General features: G+C 32.4%; 1 protein-coding gene across 1 annotated transcript in view; it reads right to left on the bottom strand.

The window, feature by feature from the left end:
- Positions 1-18,746, bottom strand: part of LRBA (LPS responsive beige-like anchor protein) — a 762,673-nt gene that overhangs the window by 415,829 nt on the left and 328,098 nt on the right. The window contains 1 exon segment of the mRNA XM_043969784.1: positions 2,845-3,011. Coding sequence (XP_043825719.1) covers positions 2,845-3,011 — 167 coding nt within the window.

Here is an 18,746-nt window from a genome sequence, read left to right on the forward strand (position 1 = left end):
GTATTAGAGCTACATAGCCAAGGATACAAGCAAATTATGTGAATTCCAGAGGAGGAATGAGATAAAAATACCACAAACTAAATTTTTATAAATTTAAATTAGATTGCACTTATAAGCCCCCCCCAAAAAAAAAACAAAAACAAAAAAAAAGGAATAATTCTTTACATGAAACACCCAGAATCGATACTGTAAAAATAATTTAATCCTCTTCCTAAATCTCTTTACTGTGCACATTTCTTTTAGGAAGTTTAGGATTGTTAAATGTATTATATCTTCTGTAAGATTCTGATTCCCTTCTAATGCCATCTAAGGTTTCTAGAATTATATTAACTGAAGAGCAAAGTACATTTCTTGTTATTCTCATTTATTACAAAATGGAAAATAGCCATGCATATATCTTGTATATCACATAATTTATAAGTTGATTCTATAAGCTTTACACCAGGCAAATCAGAGGATAGATAACTCTGTAAAAGGCTGCTTAGAGAGAACACGTTTTTAACTACACACTGTTATATCTAACTGTATTGCAGCATTAAGACATATAAAACACACCTTAATTTGAATTGATGATGAAAAGAACTATTTCATGATAATTGTATAAATGCCATAAGGGACCAAACAACACAGATATAAGAGATACAGAACTATCTATTAAGCTTATATGGCATAAATTCAGTGAGAACTGAAAAATTATCATTGAAGAGAAATGTTTTGCTGTGATGTTGTTTAACAAAATGTTATTAATTAACCAGAAAAAGGGGAAGGGGAGATAATTTTAATCAGTTAATTTCAAATATAAATTAAAATGAAAAGATTTCATTTATATATAAGGGAACTCTATACTCTCCCTATCTCTATTTTTGTTTTCCTACCTTAAAGTAATTTTAAATTCTGGAGTTTTGAAAATTCTGGGTAAAACTTATGTTTGATTTTCAAGAGTCAGATCATCAATCAAATAGAAAATACTACATCCCTTTGTGGGACTAAAGAATGACAATTCATAACTCTAATAATGGGGCTCTAAGAAGCTTTGGGGAAACACACTTCAGTGTGATCAGTCTTTCACAATACTCTGTTCAGTCCATGTAATACTAAAATAATCTAAAAAAGAAAATATCAAAAATTCAAGAGCACTGGTTAATCCCAACATATGAGAACCTGTTAAATGAAATTCTGATACCATGCAGATTTTAATTATAGAATTTTAACATTCTCTTCAGGAGAAAATGTACACTGAAGTAATTTCTAATGTTCAATTACATAAATAAAAGCCAGAGAAAAACCAAGGTGTTTTGGAATTCTGTGCCATGAAATACAAGCTAACTCTCCATAGTACGGAGGAGGCATGCATCAGAAACTATCTCTGAAGTAGTGCTCTACTTTTTTAACATTCATGTTGGTCAATTGAGTTTATGGCAACATCAAAAAGCTCTTCCTTCATTTTTTGCCTTCTTTAGTTCTCAAGAGAATCCTTTCAGCTTATACTACAAACATCAACTTTGTGAAATCTGATCAATTAGTAATCACTAGTATATCAGATATCCTGCTGGATTTGGCGATATAACCACAAATTTTAAACAGTTCCTGTTTTCAAGGAGTTCACAACCGACCGTGTGTGTGTGTGTGTGTGTGTGTGTGTGTGTGTGTGTGTGTGTGTGTGTGTGTGTGTGTGTGTGTGTTGGAGGTGGTTAACAAGTAATCAATATATTTATTTAGTAAAGGAAAATATATTTCAATATATGGACCACTCAAATCCATGTATTTAACTCAATGCTATACTATAAATAAAAAAAAAAAACCAAATCATATCAACATATACTCATTAGTTTATATAAATACATTATTTCTAAGTTTGCAGTAGGCTGTTCCACAAGCTAAAATTTGGATTTCCTGAAAATAAATAATAAATAGTATTGCAAAATAGCATATCTAGAACATAGTAAGTAATCACATACTTGTTGACTGATAAAAAGACATTAACGTAATGTAGTAATAATTTACTACCTATTGTGCTCTATATTTTTTGCTAGTAAGAGAACTTATTCAGAAAAGGAGCATAGCAAACACTAACAATTATCTAAAGGTTGTATTAAGACTATATCATTATTTATTTTCATAAATTGTACATTTAACTTTTAAGCCTTAAAGTGTGGAAAAATACAATAGGGAGTCAGTATTAGCATTTGATCTATTTTAAATCTAGTACAAGAAATCACATTTTTATTCATCAATAAGTATTTATTAAGCACCAACAATATACAGTGATGCAGGAAGATAAAAATGAGATTAAGATGTTGAAATTAGTATTCTTTTTTTTGAAATTAGTATTCTTAAGTGATAAAATATAAAACATTAATTGAACCACTTTCAAGAATTATTTTTTTAAAGTGCTGAACTACTATTATCCTTGTTATACTATATTCCATGATAATTCCCCAAAAAGATATTAAAAAAGAAATAGTTTTCAAAGTATACTTATCTAGGAAGTTATTCACCTCCAAGAATAGCTTATCTAATACATCATATGTTTCTTTAAAATTTTTACTAAAAAAGAAATAAACACATGCAGGTAAATGTGTTCTTAAGTTGCTGCCTTATATAAACTATGTATTCATTAACTAAATTTAATTGAAAGAAGCAGAAGATTTACAAAGGACATAACTATACATTTCTATGCCTAATTTCTACTTTTTAATTAATTTTCAATTCATCATGGCTCACAAATACAAAATTAGACTGCCCATGCCTTGCTAGGATTTGATTTGAGTGTATCTAAAAGCACGTGTTTATATATGGGTAAGCCAGAGAATCAGTATCCAAAACTCAGAAGCATCTCTTTACCTTGGTGCAGAATTTCCCCAGGCTCCATGCTTATCCGTCAGTATATTGATAATTTTCTGGATTAGTTGAGTTGCTGTCACATGGTCCCGATACTTTGCTGCTCTTATTAAGTGATCACACATCTTTTCCTCTTCTCGTTTATCAGCAGAATACTGAGCACACAATGACTTGGAAAAGGAAAAATATTGATAATTCTTTAATACTAGAAAAGGTTGTAAATGCATAGAATGAAATTTAAGCTTTAGTCAATTTATATGAATAATAATAACAGATAACATTCATATAGTACATTAAGGTTTCAAAAGGACTTTATAAGCATTATTTCATTTAAATCTCACAGGACCTTTATAGCATAGGTGCTATTATTATGCCCATTTTATGAATGAGGCACAAATTGCCTTGCCCATGAGTGCACAGTTACTAGATATCTGAGACATAATTCCACTGAAAGGTCTTCCTGACTCCGAAGACTACGTTCTATCCACTATGCTATGCAGCCACATAACTGAAATCATATTTTTTTGGAAAAGTAGGGGAGGAATAAATATAAAAATGAAAAACTTACCTAAATGTCTAGGACCAACAGCACTCTTAAAAACTTAATTAATTCACCATTGATATGTTTTGTAGATAAACAAGGTAAAAATGACTGACAGACCTTATTCCTCTCCCCTAGATACTACAGAAAATCTCCTAGAACAGTTGCTCAACTGAAGCTTGTTCTAAGCATACCCAGGAAAGAATTCTCATCTGCAATCAACTTACATTGTTCTTGCTAATCTCAAATCCTACATAGGCATCCTCCTCATTATCCCTAAATAAGCCCCCCCTCCCCCAGCAAGTTAAGAATTGCATTGATATTTAAGAATTTAAAAGGCAAAACTTTATATAATGTCCAGTAAGTTTAAAGAGTCCATAAAAATTATGTTCAAGAATGAGTTACAGTTAAAAAAAAAAGCTAAGTAGCTGTGATATATTTAGAGGAGGAAGGAAATATTATAATAGGGTTTTAATAACAAATGGAAAATACTTGGAAAAATATCATAACCAAAAAAATCAACAGACACTCACAAATTTACCAAAAGGCCAAGAAGTATCATACAATTTATTTTGAACTCTTATAATGAAGATTACAGCTCATTTCTACATTTCTCATTACCTCCTTACTCTATAAATGATTAAACTGAAATCTATTAAGTAAAAGCTATGGAAATCACAATTTGTAGTTCAGAGTAGGGGTCATTTCCATACAACTTTGAAGAAATTACTGCACCAAAAGAGGCCTTTTTGAAAAACATATTATTTCTATCCTATTCAGCAACAATAGAACATTATCTTAACTTTCTCCAATAGCAGTTGATAAAGATTTCATAAGTAGTAACTTAAAAGTTTGCTTAAAAAAGCATAATTCGAAAAACAACTGTTCAAGGTAAGCTAAATAGTAAAATGGTTTAAAGTGCTCTTTAATGGATCCTCCTTTACAATTTGAGCAGCAACTTTTCATATCTGACATAAAATCCATAGATATAAATCACATTAGAGGGCTATTCTTTCTCGATTATCAATCTCTGTCTCTTTGTGCAACATTAAAGTCACATTTGACCTTAAAAGATGATAAAATGGAAACCAAACTAGAATGTTTTATAAAAGATATAATGGACTTGTAACTCCTAAAAAAATCCTTATGATGTAATTTTAAACAAATTTTTTATTGAATACCCACCAAAAGTTCCATATACAGACTTGGCATCTAAAGCCATTAAAAGACCAGTTAATATTTGATTAAGAGAGATACCTTAATACCATTTACTACTTGGAAAAAATCACAGAAATAGAGAAGACAACAGGTATATCCAGGAAAAACGATAAGAAAAATAATTCAGAATAAAACGAATCTATCCCAAATTTAAAAGGTGTCACAATGGATAATATGAAATCAGGAAGACCCAAGTCCAAACCAGGTCTTAGATAACTTACCATCTGTGTGGCTCCAGGCAAGTCACTTAACTCAGTTTCTTCAAGTGTAAAATGAGAATGATAGCACCTACCTCTCAGGTAGTTGTATAAATCAAATGAGATATTTGAAAAACATTTATCATAATGCCTGACACACAGAGGCCACTTCCTCCATTAACCATTCACTTCTCTTTCCTTCCCTTCTCTTCTTCCTTCCCTCCTTCCTTTGCTCCCTACTGCTGTTCTTCCCCCTTCCTTCCTTTATAACAATCAAAGAATGTGAGAGCTACGCAGTATTTTGAAGACCGAATCTATCCCACTTCATTTTACAGATAACAAAACAGAAACTCAGAAAAAAAATGTGCCCATGATCACATGGCTAGTTTATGAATAATTTGAGACTAGAACTTAAGACTTCATATTCTTAGACCAGTGCCCTTTCCACTATTCTATTTTGCCTTGGATTCGAATTCTTTCTCCCATAAAGTTAATCATTCTTTCTATTAAGCCAGTATCATTCATGCTTCATAATAAGAATAGCTGACATTTATATAGTTCTCTAAGGTATATCAAGCCCTTTACATTCTTGGAACCACCTTGGGAAATAAACATATAAGTATTATATCCTTATTTTACAAGTAAAGAAACAGATGCTAAAGAATGTAATTTGCTAATGGTCACACAATTATTAACTTAAGGACAGGTTTTAAATTTAGTATTCTCCTTCCTATCTCCAAGTCAAGTGCTTTTTCCACACTACCCCTATTCAATATATAACTCAATGGCATTTTGCTATATTTCAAGCATAATTTTAAAGTAGCTTTAGTAGTCTGACAAATGTGGCCCCACTATTGAGAATATTGTGCTTTATCTAAGAATACTGCCTGTAATCAAGCTGAGCGCGGATTATAGGATTACAAATTCAGAGTTGGAAGGGACCTCAGAGGTTATTTTCTTCAACCATTTCTTTTACAGATTAAAAACAATGTTCTGGTGAAGTTAGCTAACCACTAAAAGTCATATAGATAGCAAAAAAGCAGGGCTTAGATATTAATTCAGCTCCTATATCTAAAAAAATCAAGCCCATTCTCCAGGATTTCAACCTGTAATTATGATGTAGTCATTCAAAGAGTTTTGTAAGATCAAAGATAGCCAACCACTATAAAAGAATGGCCCACAAATGCTGTAATTATTAATAGACATATTTTAAAGTAACTGAGAATGAGTTATTTTGATTAACTCAGCATTAACTCCTATTCTGCTTTTTTAGAAGAGTTCCTGGATTATAAAACTGAAAATTTAATCAATTACGAAATGAGGAGAAAAACTATCAAATCATGAGATAAAATGTAAATAGAGGATGTTTCACAAAGGCTTAATTTGTATACCTAGCTTTGTATGAAAGTATAGCAGTTATGCTGAAAACACTGATATACCTTTAAGAAGGATGGATATGCACATCATATAAATCACTGGCTATGTGCAGAGAATATAAAAGCATCCAAAAAAACTACAGAAAATTTCTAAGAATTTTCCCATATATACAAATATTTTAATATTCATGAAGTAAGCTCAATACAAATAGCAAAAGTCAACTGAGAATAATGAATTCTTTTTCAAAAAAAGTTTTTATTGGCATTCTATTTTTATATATCATATCTTTCCTTGATATCTCTCTTTCCCCCTCCCAGAGAGCCATCCTATAATAACATAATCTACATAACATCCTATATAATAAATAGTACTTGTTTAAAGACAAAAAGAGGGGACAAAGTCATGAGGAGACCAAAACATCAAAAAAGTATGAAAATATATGCAAAGTGCAAAACTCATGGTCCTCCCACCTCTCCAAAGGGGTCGTATGGAAGTATCTTCTCCTCTATCTTCTTTTGAGCCATGTTTATTCTTATAATTCTTACAATTTTGCAGCATTCAATTCTGATTTTTTTTAATGGTTGTTCTTTATATTGTTGTAGTCATTCGCTGTACTGTTTTCTTGGCTATGCTTGTGTTACTCTGGATCAGTTCATGTAGATATTTCCATACTTCTCTATAATCATTAAATTCATCATGTTTTTCAACCCAGTGTTGTTCTATTGCATTCATGTACCACAATTTGCTTAACCTTTCCTTAACTGACGGAAATCTACTTTGTTTCCAATTCTATCACAAAAAGTGCTACAATGAACATTTTGTGGCCTGTGAGGCTAATAATGAAATGCCCAAATCAAAGGATGTGGGCATTTTAGTTATTTTACTTGCATAATTCCAAAATACTTTATAAAATAGTTGTGCTGGTTCATAGTTCCACCGAAAATTCACTAGTCTGTCTTCCCACAATCTCTCTAACTACTTTCATCCTTTGTCACCTTTTGCCAATTTGCATGGTGGACGGTAAAAACCTCAAGAGTATTTTGATTTGTATTTTTCTTCTTTAGTGATTTGGAACATTCTTTCATGTAGTTGCTAGCAATATTTCATTTTTCTTTTGAGAATAGTTTGTTTATATCCTTTAATCACTTATCTATTTGGGAATGGCTTTTGAAATTAATTCACTCAAGATCTATTGCAAAGCTGCCAGCAAGAAATAGACCGCATAATAATTCAAAACTATTTGGTTAAAACATTTAGTTTAGGGGCGGCTAGGTGGCGCAGTAGATAGAGCACCAGCCCTGGAGTCAGGAGTACTTGAGTTCAAATCCGGCCTCAGACACTTAACACTAGCTGTGTGACCCTGGGCAAGTCACTTAACCCCAATTGCCTCACTTTAAAAAATAAGAAAAAAAAACATTTAGTTTACATAAGAAAAGAGTATTTAAAAATCTCAGTGCACTCAAAATAAAAGTAATACATTCATTAGGATACTATCTCAAATGTATTAAATATAAAAGGATTAATGACAAAATGCTGAATGAATTGCTGTATCACTGCAATTAGGAGGTTTCTTTTCCAGGTGAATACGGGGGAAGAGGAACAAAACAAAACAATTAGATGGCTCGCAGAGTACAAAACTGAGAAACTACTTCTATACACAATCAAAATAATCAATAAAAATTACTGTAATCTTGTACAATTTCAAGGTAGCACAATTATGTAGAAAATTATAAACCAAAAAAAATTCATACATTAAAATAAAAAAAATCTTTTTTTGAACAAATCCTAACAATCCATTTCCATCTAACTCATTTTGGTTAGGTTTAGATAACATGCACGGTAATCTGTGGATTAAGGAAGATATACTTTAAAATATACTGACATCATATCAAGACAATTCAGAATAAAGTGTTCAGAAATAGTGTTAAGATTGAGGAAATTAAGGGGCAGGCAGGTGGCACAGTGGATAAAGTACCGGCCCTGGATTCAGGAGGACCTGAGTTCAAATCTGACCTCAAACGCTTGACACTTATTAGCTGTGTGACCCTGGGCAAGTCACTTAGCCCTCATTGCCCCCCCCCCAAAAAAAGGATTGAGGAAATTTTTTCTAAGAAGTAGAATCTAAATATATGATGAGTAAAGGGTTTCTTCAGTGGCAATCACATCAAGATTTTCCCAGAACTTCCTGTTTTCAGTAATCTAATCTAAAAGCTGCAATATATTGGGGGTGGAAGGTGGGGCACAGCTAGGTGGTGTAGTAGATAAAGCACAGGTCGTGGATTCAGGAGGACCTGAGTTAAAATCTGGCCTCAGACACTTGACACTAGCTGTGTGACCCGGGCAAGTCACTTCACCCTCATTGGAAAGAAAGAAGGAAGGAAGGAAGGAACTGCAATATAAAATAGTCCTTACTGGTGGTATAGAAATCCAACTTTTGAACAAGAATTAGACATTTAGGACGTAAAGTTATGGAGAACTGGTAACAAGGAGAGTAAAACGGAAAAATTATTAAGCAATTGGGAAAATATAATAATGGGGGAAAGAAGTTTTAGGACCCCAAAGCACAGGGTATTTCTACACCCAAAGTCATGTACATAGATTATTGGGCAAAGCAAAAGGCTGGGGACACCTGTATGTTTTTTATAGGTGGTATTTAATGTTATTTGGATGTCTATAAGGATACATAAAATTGAGTTAGGCTTGAAGTATATGCTCATAATTTTTTTTCTGTAAAAAGCCACAAATTTATTTTAAGATTATAACTTTAACAAATCCTTTATCATAAAACATCTAAGTTTCCCCCTTAGTTCCCAGGGCCCCAACTGTGTAAGGAGAACAAGAATGCTAAAAATTACCACTAAATGTATCGTATGTTCATAAGAAAAAGGAGACAGAGACTAAGAACAAGCAAAAACAAAAAATGAGAATCAATATCAAACTAAGAGGTTACAAAAGCTCATTACCATGCACAAATATATGTAATCTGCCCCATTCTGTCCCGAGTTAGCTTCTCCCTTTGAACATGCTAGAAATGAGAAGAACGAGGGAAACATGCAAATACAGTTTTAAAGACAGTTTATACTTACTTTGTTTTACCCCATGAGAAAATTTAGTTGGAAAAAAAAAGCTGCCTAGAAATTAGAGCTCCACTCTAAAGTGGAGTACACTGTTTCTGGAGTGCTGAAAGTGAGAGTTGGAAATGCAGGAGAGGAGGTTCCTGCTTAGGTACAGATCAGTGCAAATAGCCTCTAATACCTCAGAGATCTCTTAAGTCATGGCACCTGAACTGTGGTCTTCGGTTCCCACAAGAACTTAAGCAAATACTGGGACCATGGACCTAAATGGTAAGTGTTCACCTTATACAATTCCTGGCCACATGCCAGCCATGATGCTGTGTTCACACTCTCTACTTCCCCCTTTTTATCTCTAGCTTTTTCTTATGTGAGGAATTTAAGCTTCTTGAGGGTTAAACAGTCTTGTTTGCTCTTTCTGTATCCCCAGCGCTTAGTGCACTGCCTGGCATGTACTATTTAAGTTATATAAAGCTCAATTTAATAAATACATAATCAATTCTTCATTTATTCATTTTATTCAATGGCTTTAAATCAAAGTATGGCTGAGAAGCGGTTGGTTAGTCAAACAACAAGCATCCATTAAGCATTTACTAAATACCAGAGATTATGCTAAGCATTGGGAATGCAAAAAGAGAAAAAGAAAAGACAAATAGTACCTGCCTTCAAGGAGCTCACATTCTAAAGGGGAGACAATATTCAAATAATTATATGCAGTGTAAATGGGAGAAAATCTTAGAGTGAAGGCACTAACAGTAGAAAGGACCAATCAAGAAACTACTGGTGGGGCAGCTAGGTGGTGCAGTGGATAAAGCCCCGGCCCCAGATTCAGGAGAACCTGAGCTCAAATCTGGCCTTAAACACTTAACACTTACTAGCTGTGTGACTCTGGGCAAGTCACTTAACCCTCATTGCCAAGCAAAAAACAAACAAACAAACAAACAAAACTACTGATAACTTTGAAAAAAAGCAGTTTAGTTGGAAAATGTGGTCAGAAGCCAGATTACCAAAGTTTGAAGGAAGAAGAGAAGAATTTGAGGAACCGAGAGTAGATGGATTTAAGCAGTTTAGCCAAGAAGCATAAAAGCAATATAAGACAGTGGGGAACAAGGATGAAAAGGTGAAGTAAAGGAGATGGAGAAAACTGGTATATTTAGAAGCAGAAGGGAAAAGCTAGTAAATAGGGAGAGACTGAAGACTGAAGACTGAAGAGTGAGAATAGTGAAAGTAAACTGCTGGAAATAGGGGGAAGGGTTAGGACCAAGCATTCATATTTCAGGATTTGTCTTGAAAAAAGAAGGACTACCTCTTCATGTAGGATCACTGTGAAGGAGATATAGTGGGAAGATGTCTCAATTCTGTTGAAATGATGAGGAAGGGAGAAGAGGGTGCAAATAGCTTACAATTTTTTAATAAGTATGAGGTGAGATTGTCATAGGAAACAAAACCGTAGGTGCTCCAAAATTCAATAGAGAAATTCATGAAAAAAAAAAAAAAGAAATTCATGGTAAGCATAGGTAAGCTGTGCCACTGATGGCCTATACAAGAAACCAACAGTCATAGAGTAAAATGAAAATAAAACAGATGGATGGCCAGTTGTGTACTAATAGTCACAAAAGGATAAAAGGTCTAGTTGCAGAGAACTTCTATAAGGATATACAGAAAGATGTCAACAAGAACTACACAGGCTGGGGTTAAATGAATAGGTTGTAGTCTGTATTGATTGTGTGCTCATGTTTCTGGAGTGCCTTCATCATTAACTGTATTCTTTGCCAATGAGGTGAAGTGAAACCTCCAAGTTATTTTAATGTGTATTTCTGTTCTTGGAGATTTGTTTTTTGTGAGGTTTTTTGCAGGGCAATGAGGGTTAAGTGACTTGCCCAAGGTCACACAGTTCGTGTCAAGTGTCTGAGGCCACATTTGAACTCAGGTCCTCCTGAATCCATGGCTGGTGCTTTATCCACTGTGCCACCTAGCTGCCCCGGTTCTTAGAGATTTGAAGCAACCTTTCATATAGTTACTAAAAATCTGCAATTCTTTTGAGCACTATTCATGGTTCTGTGAATACTTATCCATTGGAGAATCAGACTTGGAGAAGATATAGCAGATAGACTCCCTCTACTCCAACATATCTCAAGGATGGAAGTTAGCAGCATAGTTAAGTTGTGATACTGATTCACAGTTATCCCCAAGTTTCTGAGCACTGTAGTGAATTTGAGGGATCTGGAAGTAAGCTACTACAAAACAAGGAATACAATTTAACACCAACTCCCCTCCATTTATTTGGAGAGTCTTTCTTATGTATGTTATACATGAAACATGTCAGCTGTAAAATTTCCAGTATTTTATTTTTTTATGTCATGATTCAATAGGAAAAGAATTGGCGAAAAGAATAAATGTACCCAAGATGAAAATAAAATTTATTATTAATAAATTATTATTAATAAAATTTATTTCTAAATCTATGGACCAAACCTTTTTTTAAAAAAAATTAGGTTCCTTTTAGTTCACACATTATTTTGAAATAACAATAGTTAGCAACAATTTCAAACAGAAAAAAAATTATGTAAGCCTAATGTCTAAAATGAACCATATGTCAAATTAATAATGTGACTTAAGAAAAAAAAAAATCTTAGATTTTTCAGTTAACTAAGAGCAGAACTTTTCCTAAACACTACAGTATTTTTCCTGACGTGTTAGGCTTCTGCATCACAAAATACATACCCCACTGAGTACCACTTTAAAGTAAAATCGTAAGGGGTGAAAATAGGAAGCAGTCCTTCCATTAATGATAAATTTATTTTTAAAATGTAATTTTCAGTAAATAAAGAAGCTTATATAACTTTCAATTTTAGCTACCTCTAAATTTAATTCCTGACCTCAGGTTTAAAGTCTTGTTTAAAGGAAAAAATTTCAACCCAAGGAAATCTTATCAATACTCTTTTTAAAGACTTTTTAAAATATATAACATTAAAAACTCAAAAGCAAAAAAAGAAACTTCAACCAATGACAATGTCTGACAGTCACCTTTAATTCTGAAATGATGCCTCTGTCATTCAGTGCCTCAAAGTATTGATTTTCCTCAACAAGAGAAAAGCTTAAGCCAGTGAAACGGATATAGAATCACCCTTCTGATAATAGCCATCAAGGTTAAAACAGGGGGGAATACTTATCAAAATATCTCTTCTATTTTTTCTTGTTTTAATGGCCTGGATACAGTGTGTTGGTTTCTTATCTCTGCAACCCAAAGTTTCCAAATAACATTTTCAAAAATTCTTTCAAGAGTCATTCCAAGAGTTGGGATTTTTTTACCTTAAATTTCTAATGTTAAATAGTTCATTGAATATGACAACATTAAAGCATTTTGAAAAGTAATATAAAATATTATGCCATAAAAATCAATTCATCAAATGCATTTAAACTGAAAGTCTATTACAATGCCAACATATAAGTTACTGTTTTTTCTTTTTTCTTTCATTTATGTCTCTATGAAAAAGAACAAAAAAAGTCTTATGGATACATAAAAAGAACCTCTCCAAAAGACAAATCAGACCCTGCTTTAAGAATTAACATATGTACTTTTAAGAAGAGAAGAGAAAGTGTGATTAACAAAAGTTAAAAATTCTGGGATTCTTAACCTATGGTCCATAAATTATTTTAAAATATAATTTGATAACTTTATTTCAATAATGTTTCTTTTGTAATCTTATGTTTTTATTTTATGCATTAAAACAATATTATGGAAAACCTGTCAAAGAGATGTGAAATATACAAAAAAGGTTATGAATCACCAGAAAATTTAAAGACATGATTGCTTTAGTAGGCTGATCCTATGGATAAATTCTCAAAACAAACCATAAACTGGTAGGACTTAACCCCATATTGATTATTATAAAAGTAGAGCAATCTGAAATAAATTTTTCAGAATGTCATTTATGTTACTAAAATTCAGAAAGTCATGAATATATCAAATTCCTACATTTATTTAGAAAAATTGCAAATTTTATGGCTGACCAGAGATGTCATCCTGTAAAACTAATGCAATAATTAATTGGCTTTTTCCCCTGAAAAGCCAAAAGACAAGTTTCTCTCATCTGTACTAGATTAATCCAGTTAAATAAAGAAACCACCAACAAAAGTTATAGGGAAGTCTTCCTTATATTTGAAATTTTAATGAGGAAAAAAGGTAAATACAATAACTCAAAAGAATTTCTTTATAATACATTATCTTAGAATCTGTAGAATTTTAACCTTTTTCTTACAAGTGAATATTTTAAAGTAAAATTTTAAAGTAAAATTGGTAGATTATGCAGAAAATAAAACACATCCAAATAAAAGTAATTTACCATATATATTCATAACATAAAGAATTTCTGAATCAAATATAGTGCTGAGACATAACTCTTTAAGATACTACATATAACAGATATCTCCAAATGTAGGTAATTTGATCTCAAGCCTTGTCATCTTGGTAGTACCTCAAAGAGTTTATGGAAAGCAATAGGACAGGATTAAAGAATATCATCACTGTAATCTAGATCCAAGCTCTGCCACTTAATACCATTTTGAACTTACACATATCACTTCACCTTTCTGAGCTCAAATCTCCTCAACTGTTAAATGAAAGGGTTGAAAAATAAAGAAAATAAGGAGGTGGACTGGATGATTGCCAAGGTCCCTCCCAACTGATTTCATGACCCCACAACATGAGAAAGAGCAGGGCAGAATGGAAAAGTCCCACCTCTAACATAAATAGTCTGAGTGCCTGAGAAAGTCACTGAACTTTTTGTGTTCTGGGCAACTCTCTAAGAGTGTAAGTTGTAAAGAGAATATCAACTGCAGTTCTGGAGGGAGCTTCCTTAACCAGGAGGCCCCTGTGTCAATAATATCACAAATCCAGTACCTGTGATTATGACCTAATGAAAAGAATTTTAAACAACAGATAGAAGAAATGGTTGGGAAAAAAAAGGCATGAAGAGAAGAAAATTATTTTTTTGATGCCAAGGTAGAGGTATTGTGGGGTTTTTGGTTTGTTTTGGTTTTTTGGTTTTTTGCAGGGCAATGAGGGTTAAGTGACTTGCCCAGGGTCACACAGCTAGTAAGTGTCATGGGTCTAAGGCCGGATTTGAATTTAGGTACTCCTGAATCCAGGGCCAGTGCTTTACCACTGCGCCATCTAGCTGCCCAGTATTGTGTTTTTAAATGACTTATGTGACATACCCTGATCAGTACTATTTAAAAACAGAAAATATTTTAAATTCATAGAAAATAATATATTCAACACGATAAGATGGCATAATGAAGGTGCATGTAATTCTTGATCTGATTCATTTGATTAGGTTTAGTATCACAAATAAACTTAAGATACTTCTTTATTATAATCATTTACCAAGAAATCACTCTTTTTGCACAGACATCATTCTAGTATCTGTAAATAGTTCATCAATTTTCATGCCTTTAAAAAGGAAAGAAGGAATGATTTAAACTAGATTAGAAGTTTCTTAACTTCTTTTGCTTTCATGGACCGTTTTACAACTCCAGTGAAAACAATAGACTCTTTTCTCAAAAGGAAAGTTCAATTTTTTTTTCAAGAATTCATAATTGAAGGAAATACTAAATTTCATTGAAAGTTATTAATAAAAATAAACCTCTGGTTAAGGACTTGTGAATTAGATGATCTCTGGCTTCTCATTCTTACCCTCACAATCTACATTTCTAGATGTATATCGCAAATAAAAATTAAAACAAGGCAGAATAATTTTTAAAAAGAAAATATGGATAGACTACTAATATTCAAAGATTCTTCATCAAGGATTTTAAGTTTAGAAAGGGATTAGGGATTTAATTGGTAATCAAGAATAAAGTTTACATTATTATATGCTGGAAATTAAAGGGTGAAAAAAGGTTTTTGTGATTTTATTAAATGGTTTTAATATAAATTTTCTCTACACCACTTCACCATATTAATTCATTTCAAGCCCATAATATATATATATATATATATACATACATACATATATTATATGTTATGTATAAATATTTATATGTTAATGTTACATCTGTATGTCTTTTAATACCTATGAGAGTAATTTTTCATTTTAGGAAAGAAGAAAATATCAGTGGGGAAAAGGAAGAAAGATAAGCTAGGAATGCAAGAAGGATTGTCCAACATACCATTTTACCATCCTCTTTCTACATATGTACACAGACAGAAAAAAAGGTAAGATGTTTTTTCCCAAACCACAAAGTAAGCTAATGGCAGAGCTGAGATCAGAATTGAAATACCAGTCTGTTTCTTTATCACTAAGCTATGCTTATTCAGTGTACATAAGTCATGTATTTTTCCTCACTCTAATACAAAACTCACATGCAATATGACACAGTAGTGAGCTGGTAAATGCTTAACAACCAGCTCTCTGAGAAAAAATATGTGCATGATTTTGTGTTTATGACTATGCTATGCCTGCATGCTGGGAGTTACTATTATCATTAAGCTCTCTTCCCCTTGCCTCTGCCCTTGTTCAAACAGTATGAGTCTCTGCCCTGACACAAAGGGCTCCCTAAACATTATCTCTAATGTTTGAACTTCTCATGAAAAAAACAACCCAAAGATCATCAATGTAAAAAGAGTATGAACTACAATGATGACTATCCAAACTTGTAATAATCAAATCTCACAACATCACCTATGACTGTGGGATTTAAGAGTACGAAGTGAGTCTAAAGGTAGAAAAAAATAAAGGAAAGAAAGAAAAGAAGAATGGATGTAAAAATAAAATAAAGAAAAGAAAGCAAGAAGTAAAGTTATCCTGTGAAATGTATGCACCATTTCAAAAATAAGAAAGCTGTTTTGGAACTATCAAAGTAATGAAATACCCACTACCACTACAAATAGCCCCCAAACAAACACCATTTTCTTTGACTCCAACTTAGGTAAAGTTGTGAGACAGAAAGATAAAGAGAAAGAATCACTTATTAATGAGTCTATCACAAAAACAACCTTTAAGGAACTTATTCTCTTTACCTCTGAATTCTCAAGTTGCCTCCCTAAGAATCAGAAAAGAGAAACTAGGTCCCAAGAGGGGGCTTCAGAAATACATTCATTTTGTATTTACAAATATCCCCAATGTTAATAAATAAAAAGACATCTTCATTTTACATAACAACTAAAATAGAATATAGTTTAAATGAACAACATACTTTGCAAAATAAATGGACATTTACCTTTTTTAAAGTTTTGAACATTTTATAATCTTCAACCTTAATCTATGAATTTTAAATAGAATAACAAAAATGAGGAAAAAATGGCCAGGTACACTAACCTATAGGACATAATATCAAATCTCTTAAAATGGTTATTTAATTACAGTTGGAACAACAATAAACACTAAGCTCTTTAGTACCTTTTATAAGCTAAAGCTGATAAGAATGGAAATTGGATCTGCTTGAGTCTGCAATGTCAAGTTTTATTGGCTATTTTGGATGATGTATTTTCACATTTACACTTCGCAAAAAAACTGGTATGGCATGAAACATTTACATATCTGTACAAAAAAGTGGGAAAATCTACATAATGTAACCTATGAAAATTTTAAATGTGTAATGGCATAGAACAAAATAATTTTTAAATAATACTACTATTAAGAATGAAAATAGGGGCAGCTAGGTGGCACAGTGGATGGAGCACCGGCCCTGGAGTCAGGAGTACTTGAGTTCAAATCTGGCCTCAGACACTTAACACTTACTAGCTGTGTGACCTTGGGCAAGTCACTTAACCCCAACTGCCTCACTAAAAAAAAAAAAAAAGCCAAGCGGGGGAATACATTGAAATTTGGCATAGGATATTATGTTTGAATAGAAACTCTATTTTCAAGTTAAAAAATCTTCTGAAATATATTCATACTTCTGACTAATATTTTAATGGTTTTCAGGCATATGAAATGCTTTTCTATGCTTGAGTCCTATTTCAAGTTTTCCTGACTTCATGTGGATGCCAATCTCACTCTCTAAATATAACTAATCCAAATTATTTTTCAATTTTGTTCTTTTAACAAATTCCTTAATTTTAATTTATTGCAGCCTATCCAAACCCTATCCACATCTATCCATTGTTCTTTGGGCAATCCTCAACTTCAATTCTTCAGAAACTGTAGTCTTCACCAATAATACCAATAGAAAAATAATAGTATCCAAAAGATAGGCTTATGTTTCTGAGAAAACTTTGGAATAATTAAAAGATTTTCCAATTTTCCAAACAAAAACCAATCCATTTTCCATATCCTTTTAATTTCTGGGTTTATTTCATTGTCAATTTGCAATGTACATTCAAGCTATGTAGAATGATGGAAATGATATCTAATTTGTCTATCCAATTGTACACCATAGTTTAGACTAGAGGCATTCTTCATCCAGTTTTCTTCCTCGTCTAGACTGTTCACATAACTTTGAGACAATATGGATCTCATTTAATAGGGTCTGTTTGTTACAGGACTGATATCTGCACAATGTCATCATTGTTACCACCACCACTACCACCACAACCAGCATTTGTATACTGCTTTAAGGTTTGCAAAGTGTTTTAGAAATATTATTTCATTTTGTTCTCATAACAAAAACCTGGGAGGTAGATGCTATTATTATCTTCATTTAACATATGAAGAAACTGAGGAAGACAGAGGTTAAATGAGTTGCCAAAGGAACACACAACTAGGTAATTGTCTGATGCTAGATTTGAACTTAAGTCATCTCGATTACAAGTACAATGTTCTATCTACTATGACACCTAGTTGCAATGTTTATGCATTAGAAGTCTTAAAGTGCTACATAGATCATTATTATTATTATTAAGAATGAATATAGGAGGATAAGAAATGGAACAAAATGGAAAAGATGATGAGAATTTTTAAATTACAAACTGTTTTCACTCTCAAGGAGAGTGCTACCACAATGTTTAGATATTTATATCACAATACCAGATATGCTTATAAGAGAACAAAAAGAAAAAGCAGATGATTAGATCAGATTTATAGAAGTGCGTGCTTCAAGCCAACAAATTAAAGGGATTAATTCACAAGTAATTTGAAAGAGAGGAAGATACCATGTTCATGGGGGAAAATGATGGACCTATTTATTACAGGAAAAAAAAATATTGAGAAACTATGAACAACTACTAACCAATGTGTCTACTATTATGTTTGTATAATATTTTTATGAGAATAATCTACAGATGAATTGGGACATCCCTGATGAGGACAGTAGCAGGGAACATGCAATGGTTAGTGACATTTCTGAGTATACTAGATCCTTAACATCTCTTAATTCATTGAAAAAGTGTAGAGATCCAACTATGCTAATGGGTTCTTATTTTTAAAAAAACACATTTGATTCAAAAGAGAAAAAGATACTACCTTAAAAGTTCTATTTCTATAACCTTTTTCTCATCCATCCAAGTCATGAAAAATTTATTAAATAACATCAAAGACAAAGCCTTCATTAATGACC

Source organism: Dromiciops gliroides, chromosome 6, assembly GCF_019393635.1.
Source record: "Dromiciops gliroides isolate mDroGli1 chromosome 6, mDroGli1.pri, whole genome shotgun sequence".
Classification (NCBI taxonomy): Eukaryota; Metazoa; Chordata; class Mammalia; order Microbiotheria; family Microbiotheriidae; genus Dromiciops; species Dromiciops gliroides.